Source organism: Haplochromis burtoni, unplaced genomic scaffold, assembly GCF_018398535.1.
Source record: "Haplochromis burtoni strain Fernald_Lab_line unplaced genomic scaffold, NCSU_Asbu1 Contig_36, whole genome shotgun sequence".
NCBI lineage: Eukaryota > Metazoa > Chordata > Actinopteri > Cichliformes > Cichlidae > Haplochromis > Haplochromis burtoni.
Genome location: NW_024582397.1, coordinates 1,800,103 through 1,813,939, shown reverse-complemented (window position 1 = coordinate 1,813,939; position 13,837 = coordinate 1,800,103). Strand labels below are relative to the sequence as shown.

The window sequence follows — 13,837 nt, the reverse complement described above, 5'->3', positions numbered from 1 at the left end:
CACACGTTTGACAATCTAAAAATCAGTTTTGCAGTACAACCAAAATTATATGCACTACAATGTTTTTATGAACCTCGGAGAACCCTGAAAGCTGCAAATTACAAAAGATAATTTAGCATGCACAGTCCACTCCAACTGTTTTATTGGCTTTTTGAGAAGTTTTCCCAAACCTGCCAACCTGTTTATATATAAGCAATTCCCAGCACGCTGCACAGTAGAACAGATTATAATAAAGTGAAAGATAAATGCTCGTCGCACCTGGCTCAACAGCCCGGCAGAAAGTCATTCTTATTTTTCTGAAAAGAAACAGAAAGACAAGAAACCCGTCTGAGACCAAGCACAGTGAAACATGACCCCCACAGATGTGGTGATTCAGCAACAATTATTCACTACTATCCAAAGGATGCAAGAAAATAAATGGTTTTCTATTGAACTGCTTTGCACAACAAAATTGGCACAAAAGAAGATTCATTTGTTATCAGAGAGTCAGAGAAGGACTTTGTTACCATAGCCAAACTTTCACAGGACATTCAAAACAGAAGCCTAAAGATACCCATTCAGTCTGGGAATGTGGCATATTCATTTTTCTTTCTAACAGATGTATGCACTGGTTAAGGCCTCCTGATGCTTTTCTAGACAAGTAATTAAGGCAAATCCACTTCATTAGCTACGACCTCACCCTGCACTCTGAGAAATAAGAGAGATGTCTAATGGTGGAATGTTATAATTACTGGGAGACTGCTGTCCCATTTGTAGAAAAATAGTGACACAAAACTCAGGGAAAGATTAAATAAAAATTAATGGTTAATGTTCCACAAACAAGTAAAATAAAAAAAAACTAAAAAAAAAAAACTAAAAGAATACAAAATAATTCAAACTCCTTGTAATATTTCTACTAATGTAAAGTTACGATTTTTACTTAAGGATTAGAAATCTTGGTTATTGAGAGGTCCTGGGTATGTTCATTTACTCATGAGCTACTGTATTGAGCTTGTTAATGAAATACTCAGAGTGTATGCAGTAGCCAAACTTTGAATTTTACTCTCGACAACAACAACAACAATAAAATCGACAACCAGTCACAGCAGAGCATCCCTTCATCTGGTCCAATTTAGCACTAAATGAGCCAACAAACCAATAAAAGCAGACTGGGATTTTTGGGTTGGCTGCCTTGGCATTTGAGACGGAAAATAGGTGTTTCTGTGATGAGAAAATTCTGTGCTATGTAAACCTTATATGGCACTAAAAGAAAAGCATTAACTTATACGTTATATAGCATTATATCAGCTCTTTATTTCAGTGGATACAGTGGATATATATAATAGACTGAATCAATATAATACCAGATATTGTGCTTGCAGTGTGTGTCATTTGCCACATTCGGCAAATCACATACAGAGGCCAGGTTCTCAATTTACCACTCGGTATAAAGACCTGGGTTGCGGGATGTTGTATTTCTGAACAAGGACAGTGGATGAAATCTATGGCAGTGATGGTCACACCTGATGAAATAAAATGATATGACATGCTCCAAACACCCGATCAACGCATTGAGGTGTGAGCTATTCGATACAGAATTAATCAAAAGCTATCAAGCGCCCAGATAAATCATTAAATCTTGCTTACTGCTACATCCCCTATGGCTAATCACAGGAGCAAAATTTCCAGTTGAGTACCATTTGTCTATAAAAATACAAATAGAATTTGTCACGAAGGCAGTGAAGCTGCACACTCTACTGACTCTCAGAGGCTGGTTCTCTCTGCTGGACTTGCTTTTTCTTATGACATTAGAGAAGTCTGAATGGAAGATACATGAGGGAATTTCAGCTGTCTTTGCTGGACCCATTTGAGAGGTAACAGGTGCCGAGAACAACGTGATGTGTTTAGCGCTCAGTCCTCCACTCGCTCTCTATGGAAAAATAGGGAAAAAACATATTGAATTGGGACTATAATTTCACCTTCATCACCGAGGTAGAAAAATGTTGATATTTTAGAAATATAAGATCCCCAAACAAGCTTTTACAAAGGAGGTAAGTAAGTAGAAAAGACTTGATGGAAGTAAATATATTTATCCAAAAAAATACATGTGGTTGTTTTTAATAACACAACAAAAAACATATTAATAACATAATTCAGAAAAATCTAGTTTTACAGTAATTTAATCTATAAGGATTTTCTTGCAAATGCTTCTCTCACCCTGAGATCTAATGGATTTTCTGTCATTCCCTGAGCTGCCTTAGAAAGAACAAGACAAGTGTTTATGTATGCTCTGTTCTGTGTGTCACTCTGCTGCAAATCCATCAAGAGGTTGGAGATTTTGTTAGATGGCACAGATGGTCTCCAATCATCATGCAATGCAATGGAAGTAATGCATCTCACTTTATGTCAATGAAAGGAAGATATGTAGGTATGCAAAATGCATTATCCATAGTCCCTGCACGCTGACGGACAGCAAGTTGAATGGAACTGGACAAATTGTCTGTTGACTCTAGTTCATTGATAACTTGAAGCTATTACTAAGAGAAACCAATTTCTTTTTATATGTCAGTAAAAAAAAAAAAAAAAATCAGATCCTCAGAAAAACAGGGGCAAAGCATGGCAGTGCCATGTGCAGCTCATTAAATTATTATTTAGGCTCAGATAGTTTTATTCCTCACGGTGTCTGTGGCTAAATTACTTTCTGGTGTGACCTCTTTTAACCACATTTCTCCGTCCTTGCAGACGCAGCGGGATGATTAAGCAGTTCAAATGAAGACTTATTTGAATTCACACACAGCTATGTCCCCGGGCCTTCTGTCCAGCTCAGCATTCCTGCTTGGTCAGCTGTGCGGTGGTGGTGGTGTGCTGGCCCTTTCACCAGGGAGCCCGGCTGCGCTGAAAGCTAACACTGACCGACCCCATGCTGTTTTGCATTAAGAGATGCTAATGCTGGGAGTTTGCAGTGTCTCAGATCTTGTGGCTCAGTGTGGCAGCGGGATCTCACTGGCAGTCTCCTCGGGTAGAAGCCCCTCAGAGAAAGCTGAGGGCCACAGTGAAACACATGCTTCATAAAAGAACTGCAGGCTTCAACGAGCAGCCTCATCAGCCTTAGAGAAACTATTGCTCAGTGTTCCTCTAGATAAAAGCAGGACTCCCCCCACCCCACAGGGAAAAAAAGGGAAATAAATAAACACTGCTGCCTTGAAAGCTACTAATGTGAATAATGATATGCTGCTGAGAGTGTTTACTTGTTCAAAATCTAGCAGAACATTTTAAGTCCTGTATGGGGGCTCAAAGACGACCTTGAGCAAATGTAATTTTAAGTGATAAAAAAAACCACCTGTTTTCTAGAGCAACAGATATACTGTGAGACAATTATTTTGGCATGCAAATTTTCTGTGGTTGTTTGCTGCCAATAATAACGTTATTTCTTTTTATTTATTTATTTGCTACAGTCTGTTAACCCTGACTTTGAATTTTTCTTCTACAACTGACCTGCATTAAAAAAAAGATCTGATTTGATATTCCAGTCATTTTTGCCATGGTGGCTTTTAAATTACCTTTTTTTTTGCTCATGCAATTCTCACTGAAACCTGAGATGCATGCCAAATTCACATTTACATTTAGTAACATGAAACCTTTTTTATCCATAAAAAGAGAATAAAACAGAAAACATTTGAATTATTTTTCCAGATGTTTAATTAAACAAATATAGAAATGTGTAATCTGGTTAATTATATTGGCTATGTCATTTTGTGTATACAACACTCATGCACGCTCAATGGCAGATACATTTATGTAGCTCATGATAACATTGCCACTAATTATTTGACACAAACTACACAGACAGTTCTCCAAATTTGAATTTTAAAAGAAAATCTGCAAGACTATAGAATGACTGAAGAGACAGGCATCAAACAAGCTTACATAACTCATTAGGTGGTTTAAGTTAGCTGAAGAACGGAGGCTATTTCCTCTTATATAACTGTACGTCGCTTCTTACTGTCAAACATTGTGTAGAACTAAATAATAACATTCATTAATGAAGAATCTCAAGCAAAACCCATTTTGCCAAGCACTAAGCAATATTTACAAGTTTCTCAGAACAGACAAGCATGAAAATATTAAGAGCTCTGGTGTACTGTTATATGAAATTGTATATGAAAGGCACATAGAAACTTGCTCTACTTTGCAGTTTAACAATCAGTCCTACAAAACCTGAGATGACCAAAGCTACTGGTGGGGGACATTCCTCATCGGTAGTCTCCAACCCCTTACTGACAGCCAGAGGCCAACCTAAACGATGTACCTATGCAAATCAGTGTCATTGTTATGAGACAAATCTGCTGCTTTAAAGGCCATTCCCCCCACCCATGTCCCCTTCAGCACAGTCATGTCACTGTTGGGTGACCAGCATGTTGCTACTGAGGAATTAGTGTTGAGATTTGTGATGGGATTAATAGCTCCTTCTCCGGGCTTTCTAAACAGGCAGCTGGGGTAGTTTGGAGCTCTGTGAGCTAACCCTTTAGTATTTGATTTGTAAGATTGATCAGATATTTCGATTTTTTGAATTTTCCTTTGGGTTTACTCCACCAGTAACAGATGTACAGTAGCTGAAAGACATCAACATTAAAACAACTCTAAAGCATCTTATTTAGCATGCAGATGTGAGTGATAAGTTTCATAATGTTTCATAAACACAAAGAAATAACTTTTTATACTGAAAATGAAGGTCTAAGCAACCAGTGAATATGCAAAAGTCTCTGAATTTGTAGCAACCAGAATAGTACAATGCAGCAACAAACAAATAATATATGACCATAATTTCAGCCTCTAGACCAGCCAAATTACATTTACCTGCACACACAACTCATGCAAATAAAAAAGATATATCATTATAACTGAAAGTTAACTACTGATAGTGTGAATAACATAGTCTGACTGCTGCTTGGTAAACATACTGTAAATATTTTACACTCACTACATTTCTGTCATCTCCTAACACCATGTGAGTCTGTCAGTCTGAGTGAGTGTTAAGTTAACAGCAGGAGACATTGCGTTTCATGAGGAATAATTAGCTGACATTTATTAATAAGAAATCATGTTGGGACTCTTTAGACTCAATCTAGCTCAAAAACCATGTTTTGCTATGCTATTTAAATAAAAAAAATGACAGTGTTTATTTTAAAATTGTTTTAACATAACTTCAGACCACTCAGACTTCAGAGTAGGATATGGCAAGGACTACATTTCAGTACTTCAGTACTGTCTCAGTACTGTCTTTTTTGTATTTCTTGTCTGAGGTGTGGAGGTTGCATGCAGCTGCTTTTGAGGGATTTTTAGATGGATACTCTCACCATCAAACATTGAAATTGAAGAGAAATATCTGTGACAAATATCTCCTGCTGAACCAAAATCGTCCATCTCTTTGTGTGAGGCTCTGAACTTTGCAGACCTTGCTTCAGAGAGTGCTGTGCATTTCCTGAGGCTACATATCGACTCAAAAGTTTCTACTCTCTCTCATGGTGCTCAGAAAAAAGGGACATTTTCTTGCCTATAGCCATCCACATGACCTATAACACAACATATCCAGGAGCAGGGTAAGGCTAACCTCCACAAAGCAACAGTAGTTTGAAAACCAACTCACCATCAGCAGTAGCGGTAGCAGGAGCATACAGGTTCCCTGAGCCAGTTTTAACTAAGAATGAATTGGGGCCAAACTCATCCTCAGAGTCAGAGTCCTGGGCTGGCTGAGCCGCACAGTTACCTAGCAACCCTCCCTGGCTCTCATTGGCTGCAATGGAAGGGGGAGGGTAATGGAGCTGCTCAACAGGGGAGGAGGAGGCGGATGAACAATGCAGCGGAGGACCTGTGGACCACAAACAGAGACAACACATGGGGGGGAAATGAAACACACCCAAACACAGGCAACATCACACAGAAGCAGAACACACACACACACACATGCAAGACTTAACTCTGACACTTCAAAAACAAACAGGGACACATCTGCCTTTGTCTCCGCCACCTCATCCCAGCTGGGAAGAACAATACAAACAGCTGAAATGACTTTGAGATAGAATAGAAAAGGCAAATGCCTGGCACTGGTTTAGAGAAACAAAAACAACAAAACACCTTTTTGGGATGTTTAATGCAAAAAAGGGGGGATAATTACAGGTTACAATGCACAAATCCAAAAGCAAAGGGAAAAAAAACAAAAAGAGGAAAACAGAGGTGACGTGTTAGGGTGTATGGAAACATTACAGCACAGCAAATATGCATCCCATCAGGAGCCTGTCAAATTACTATGAATCTAAAAACTCCTCAAATTCTAAACAACCTCTCTTCACATCCATTATCTAGCATAACTGCCATTCTCCAAACTACAAAAGTTACACTGAGAGATAAATGATTAGAGATCAAATTTGCACACTGTGCAGCAAGCATATGAATATGTCCCTCATTTTGGTGACTGTTAATACCCCCTCCTGTGGAAATATATAAAACCCCTGCCAGTCAAGAAATGAATCCAACCTGAACCAATCCTTCCTTTTTCGTATGTACACTGTGTCCATCTTAGCTTTTCTGCTTGTCAGTAATATAAAAAATAAAACAGCATAGTTGTCAGAGAGGTCAATTGCCTTTAAAGCATGAGTCATCTCATTATATTTCAATATATTTCCATAACTCTTACATCTGAATATGGTACAGTTTTGTCTGTTAAGCCTTATTGGCTCCAATCACATGCTGTCAGGGAATGTTAAATCTCCACAAAGACCTCCTATTAATGTGTAATTAACTTTTGATGGAACTCTGCAGTGCGCTGAAAATAACACTGCTTAAGTAACATGACTACAGCGCACAAAAGTCATCAGTTTGGCGCTCTCCCCCATTTTTCCATCAGTCCTACTGTCTTGATGTTGAAATTCCAGCTGACCTGATTGTCATTTATCAGGAGAGATGATTTTCGTCTATGTCTGTAATGATCCCTGAAGAGTATTAAAACACGACTCACTGACTCGCATCTAATTAGGAAACAATTAGTGATATTAACATATCAGCCACAGCCCTACACAAGCAGTAAACGTCCACTGCTTCAGAGAGTCACAGTTTGTGCTTTACACACACTTCACACCAGACACTTCATTTTTTTCTCAACTCTCTAATGCCGGTTCAGTAATGGGTGCTGAGGCATAGTGGTCCTGCTGTGGGTTAATGGCCAAGACACTGCTGTGATTGAATGTGCAGGAATGTTTAACGGCGAGAGGAAAAGCTGTAGCAAAGAGCATTATCACGGCTGATTCAACGGGATTCATCTAAGACATGTATTAGTATCAAAAAACAACTCTGTGCTGCTAAATCAAGTACCACTTGACAAGCTACTACCTGACGCTATTTAAGATCAACCGTAGGATTGAAATGCTTGACGGAAAATACAAAGATGAGCTGCACAAGGGTCTTGGACTGAATATTACTGCATTTTCCTCTAAGAGAGAATTCATCACTGAGACCAGAAAAGATTAAAGTCCTCTAAACATGGTCAAAGTCATAACGTAAATGAGGTCAAGGTAGTCATGTTCAGAAGCCATTACTCTTGCACACAAAGGTTCTACTGTCTCACTGCATTTCATTAATACTGCCTTACCCACACCACATCCACCTGAAGCCAGACACAAGGCCTCTGCAGACAGAAAGCCACAGCTTGAGATGGCCAGAGAAGTTTCTCTGGCTGCCAGAGTTGATTGCTTTTGCCTTCGCTCACTATATTACAGCAGCAAAAGGGAACCTTTACTTAGGACCCCTTGGACCATGCCCAACTGCTGTAGCTTCTGACAGCTTCAGGAAGTGCCTTTTACTGCCTAGTTTGTCCCAACTGCTAAAACAGATGACCACCCACTGCATTTAAGGTCTTAATCTACTCATTAGCAAGCCAATTACTAGAACAGACAAATAAGTGTAATCTGTAGGTAAGGAAATCTGCTAAATACATTGTTGCTTTTAGTGCTTGCTCCCTATATAACTGCTGACAAAATGTATTTCAATAGATTTGGGTTGTTCTAAACTAAAGGAACCTACTAATAATGTAACATTCTTGCATTAAATGCATGTGACCCCCTCTGTAAACAAACATTCTAAAACCTTTTACTTTCAGTATCATTCAATTATATTCATTTTAATAACACTATTATTAAAAATGCTCAGATGTGTCAGAATAAAGTGTGAAAACAGAATCGAATGAATGGCTAATTATTTAAAATGATAATCTGACAAACACAACAGGTAAGGCTGAAACAGAGGAAGCAACAACACTACACAAGCGTAATGCTACACCACTTGGTGGATATGGGTGGATATAGAATATAGGTTTCATATGAATAAAAATAGGCTTATATGAAATGGAATTTGTATAAAAGTTATGCAGTGAGTTATCAAAAGTCACTTGAAATCAGAAAAAAGACAAAAGCTGAAGCACTGTGAGGCTTTTTAAAAATAATAATTAAAAGATTTTATATGTTACAGTTCTACAGGTCAAAGAAAAAAAACTGTATGTGGTGTATGAATTACAGACATAGCAGCAGTATAAACATGCAAATGTGTGATGAAAAAATTCGATCAATTCTTTTTATAATCCTACAGCTCAAAATAAATAAGCAAAAACTGACCAAAGACTAGTAATGGGCATGGGCTACATCATGCAAATGGGAGCATAAGATTCTTTGGTAGAATCACCTCTGTGTGTTTATACATCACTACTGTACTTAATCATTAGCGATTATTAAACTATAGCTCTCACTCTCTCTCTTCATAGTTTTCCTTTTCTCCTGTCTCTTTGATCTCACCTTCATTACACTTTAAACTGGTCACAGCAGATTGTTGCCCCTCGCTGAAACTGGTTCTACTAGATGTTTCTTCCTCTTAAAAAGGATTTTTGTCTTCCCACTGTCTCCAACTGCTTGCTCATAGGGGCTGTGTGATTATCGAGGTTTCTTTCTTATATTGTAGGGTCTTTAACTTACAATAAAAGCACCTTAAGGTGACTGTTGTTGTGATTTGGTGCTATGTAAATGAAACTGTATTGAACTGAACTGAATTCAATTGTTAAACTGTTTAAGAAATTCACAAATCAACAAAAAAGAAGTTCGCATCTTCAGTGGCAGAGCTCCATGTCCATGCTCCATGAGTGGTGACATCACATCTGCACTCTGCCGCTATTCTGGGCTAAATCTAAATTTTTTACAGTAACTGACGAGTGCAGCACGAGGGGGTTTCCAAATGGGCAAGGCAAGTTTGTGAACAGTAGAAAAAAAATATAGAAAAGAAAATCAAGAAAAGTATTTTTTTTTTAGCTGTTTTAGGATTTTTCATTTGCTTCATCACTAGTGCTCTGGCTGCACTAGTTAAAATTCCATTACACAGATCTTTGGGATCTGTGTAATGGAATTTTGTCAAGATGATGCTGTGCTTATCTGACTTACTTTCTATTTTTATTTAATTAGTTTATGCAAATTTTCTTTTTACCAATTTTCACCTTTACCTTTCTTAAACACTGTTTTACACTGCCTTTTTCAATCGTTCTAGAGTTGGAAACTGTTACAGAATCTACCGTATACTGGTTCACAAATCCCTATAATAGCATCTCACCCTGCATTAAGCTTTAAGCTGTTTTTACACATGTGCTGCAGCCGTGAACTTCTCTACACCGGAGGTGCAAAGGAGAATGTAAATGTCTGAAACAGTAAGACGGGAAATTAGCCAGTCTTCAACTTGTCAGCTACCTAATACACCTACCTAAGTCTGTGTGATGTCTTATTGCACTGATGTACAAATAGTGCAGCTAATTGTCTGCTGTATTAGCTGCTAGTAAGAGAGTGTGTTGCCTCCCACACATTCTATCCAGGAAGCTTCCTCATCCAAAAAAGAAATAAATAAATAAATACAAATAAATAAATAAGACTACTTCCAGTAGTGCGGACTATCTCCTTCAATGTGCTACATGACAGTTCATGTGTGAAAATGGCTGTAGTGTAATAAATGTCACAAAATGGTGAAAGAAACAGTATTCACAGTGTCACAGGGTAAGGTGACAAACATGTAAGGCATCCAAATTGTGTGTTACTGTGTGTGTGCGTGTGTGTGTGCGTGTGTGTGAGAGAGAGAGAGACAGACAGAAATAAACACTATAAAAAAAACACCAGGATAACCAATTTAAAATTACAGAAATAAAAAGCTGGAAAACTGATGATTTATTATTTAGCAATAATCAGCTATGTGCTATGTCACTCAAACCAACAGCAACATAAAAAGCATTTGTAGCCACACTTTCTGCTCCAGATCTGTTTGTATATTATGCCTCTGATTATTATGTGAGTTCAGAAGTGACTACAGACAAGCAAAGGCATTACCAAACGTATTTAAGAACTACAACTATTATGTGTACAGACTGTAATGCACATTTTGGCCTTGAGAAGCTACGAAGCTAATCAGAATGATTACATTTGTGCATGAATGAGAAGCAGAATCAGTACAAACAAAAAAAGAAAATTTATGTTTAAAAATTCCTTTATTTGAGGAGGCTTCACATGCTAAGAGAGAGGAAATGAAATCAGGTAAACAAAGAATGTAATTTAGAGGGAGGATGTAATCAAGTGAAAAGAAAGTCGAATAAGAAGAATCAACAGAGTCCTGATATTCAAACCTGTTTTCTCTCCAAACTTAACTAATCTTTCTTATTTTACCACCGACTGATATAAAAGTCGGAAGTTATACAGAGAAAATAAGACATATTCATGGAGATAAAATGTGCCATTCTTCAGCTACGCAACATGATAAACCAGGTCTATGACTGCTTTTGTTAAATACAGCCACCACACAGAGGAAGGCTGGAGCAGACGAGTGACTCCGTGATGAATGGAGTCACTCGTCTGAATTATGTTTACTTAAAAACTGCAGCTAAGGGCACTAAGCATATAGGACACAGAAGTATGACTCAGAGTCTCAGAGGAGACTGAGTGTCATCATCACATAGCTATTCTCTTTGTAAAATGCACATTGTGTTGAACAATGGTGGTCATATAAGACTGTAGTAAAGGCAGAATCATTTATTGTAAAGCTAATCGTAATTTAATTTAATCACAGCATTGTACAATGATAATATGGCAACCCCGCCCCCAACCCAAAAAGGTCCAAAAAGCAAAAAAAAAAAAAAATAGACAAAAAAGAACAAACAAGTAATATTATGTGTCAACAAATTGGCTTGGACGGTTGTGTGGTACCATTTGAACAGGAGTATGTGAAAGGTTGGCAGGTTGTCATTGGCAGATCAGTAAAATGTTATGTAATTTGCTCCTGGCACCAATTTTGTCATCCAGTGTAGGTGGAGTAGGATTCACTCCAAGATGTTATGCCATGAATAAAGCTTTTGTCATATTTTCGGCTGCTGAATTTTATCCTCAGCCATCATCAGCGGGCCTGATCGTGAATATTCTGATTTTCCCTGCTGCTGTAAGTGTTCCAACTGTGTTTAAACGTGGAGGTCAAATGGAAATGGACAGCTCTATTTTTTCTGTGTGCACATACATGCAAAGTGCTCGTCTCTACACCACAGTGGTTTTGTTCCTTGTCTGCACCTACTTGGCATTTTGCACCAATCTGCTGATGGTGGTTGGTGATGTTAGTGAAGTGCAATTTTCAGCATCTTTTGCACTAATCACAGTAAGGACCTAATCAGAAACATGCAATGGGTGCAGCACAAAGGCTCTGTACTGTTTACATCATTACTTGGTGAAGGAGCACCTTTAAGTTCTCCTCTAAATTTATGTCTAACAAATACGTATGTTTGCCACTGTGCTCAACTTTAATTGTACTGTTGCCAATCATCAGTCATCTATGCACAGAGTTTCGTTATTTATTTTGATTTGATTATTATGTGCCAGATTTCGCTTATGAAGGTCCCCCTTTTCTCTTGATTAGCTGTCTTTGGACCCATCTGAAGGCTGCAGGTATGCGTTGCTTCTGCAGTGTCTAATTTGAGTGGCACACGGTGAAATGTGATTATGCACACCACCACCGTTAGTCTTGATTAAATCTTCCAAAATCAGAAGCAAGCATCTACTTCCGTGTCTACTATAGGAAATGTTTACTTACACTTTATGGAGCAAAAATCTAGTATCTTTGACAGTGTCTCTGCTAAACAAGAGTGGGTAAAAATAAAGGTACTTCAGCAGTATTAAAGCTTTACTTCTAGAAAAAAATGACCCACAAGTGTTCGTGCTTTTCAAACTAAGCTATCAAAACAAATTAATACAACAGTGACTGTTGTGAGTTTGCTGAGAAGCAGTAAGGATATATTCTCTTCAAAGGAAAACAGCTGGCTTTATAAATAAGCCTATTATGCCAAACCAAATACAAATAATGGTCTATTAATTGAGTTTTATTTGCCTACAAGGTGCTTTGGCCACCAAGGTGCTTTAATTGGATAGTTAATAGCCTTTAAATTACCTGAGCATCTGCAATTCCCTTTTCAGCTTTCCAAGTTTTTCCCCCTTCATAACGTCTTGTTGCTTAAAGCTCGAGTGGCCATATTTACTGTGTTAACCATTTAGGATTAAGTTGTCCGGGGAATGTTGTGTGACACAAGGTCTTTAAAAAGACTGATAAAGAGCCGACTCCATTAATAAGGAAGTCTGATTCTTTTTTTTCTACTTGGGTGTTATCAAATGTATTCTCATGAACTATATCACATATTTTACTTTATAATGAATTTCGAGAATATGAAAATGTGGTGTTAATATTGCCATTGTGTCACTGACAATCTCAGAGATTCAGTAAAAATACAAGCAAAAGCAGGTGGAAATGTTACAAAAGATCAACAAAAAGCAATGTTTCAAAACCAACGCAGTTACAAAAATTTATTTTCTCATTTTTGTATTTCCAAAAATGTATATAATCTTTTAATGACCATATTATCCGTAATTTTTGCTGAATATAAACATTTTACATTTTCTTCTGACAAATATTTGTGCGGATAAGATCAATGGAAACAACAGATTTTGTAATAAGGCATGTAAAAAGTTATCAGGATTAGATTAGAAGACTACAAGATGTATCTTGAATACTCATGTGTGCTCTGGTAATTTAACTAATCACAGTTCTACAGGCAATACGGCCAACAAGGCAGCTTAATTTTCTCTTGTGCATTATTATTAGAATTCCCAAATTGACATAATTGTGTTCTATGATACTGCTGCAAGCAACAACTAGCCTTTTGATAAAATTAACACTTGAAAAGTGATCTCACTTTAGGAAAAGAAAAAAAGAGAAAGAAAAGAAATGTAAACAAAAGCAAATTTGCAGCTTAAGGGGACAGAGTCATGAAAGTAACTCACCAAAAACAAGCGATAAACCGTATTGTAAACATATGTGGTATATTTTTTTTAACTGTGATACTACAAAGATCATCAAGCTACTTTGCAATACTCAAGATTACACAAAACATGTCTGCTATGTGACAACAAGACTTTGCTTATTGATTTGGTGCAATTCTATGTGACATCAAGTCCTCCTCCTTACCCCAACTCCACAATAGAACCATAGCCTCGCTTGCAGAGGAAGTGGGAAACAAGCTTTTATGAACCAGCATTGAAAAATTGATAAATATCTCTCTGATGGTGCCATTTACCTGTGAGGAATCAATATCATAATAACGAGAGTGAACCAAATGTATGATTGAAAATAAACTGTAAAAACACATAAATGTCTTTTTTCTTTATAGACGGGGCTAACCATTACTGAGAAAATGGAAATTATACTGTCTTGTAATAAAACAGTATGCCCACAGAAGAAACAATTCCATTTAAGA

At 37.5% G+C, this 13,837-nt stretch overlaps 1 protein-coding gene across 15 annotated transcripts in view; it reads right to left on the bottom strand.

Annotated features, from left to right (window-relative positions):
* The window catches only part of tenm4 (teneurin transmembrane protein 4), a 146,401-nt gene that overhangs the window by 84,937 nt on the left and 47,627 nt on the right, over positions 1–13,837 (bottom strand). For 13 of the 15 annotated variants that reach the window (XM_005926524.3, XM_005926525.3, XM_005926526.3 and 10 more), the window contains exon 4: positions 5,627–5,848. The exons of the other annotated variants lie outside the window; for them this stretch is intronic. In XM_005926524.3, coding sequence (XP_005926586.1) covers positions 5,627–5,848 — 222 coding nt within the window. The remainder of the gene's footprint in view (positions 1–5,626; positions 5,849–13,837) is intronic. 15 annotated transcript variants of the gene reach the window in all.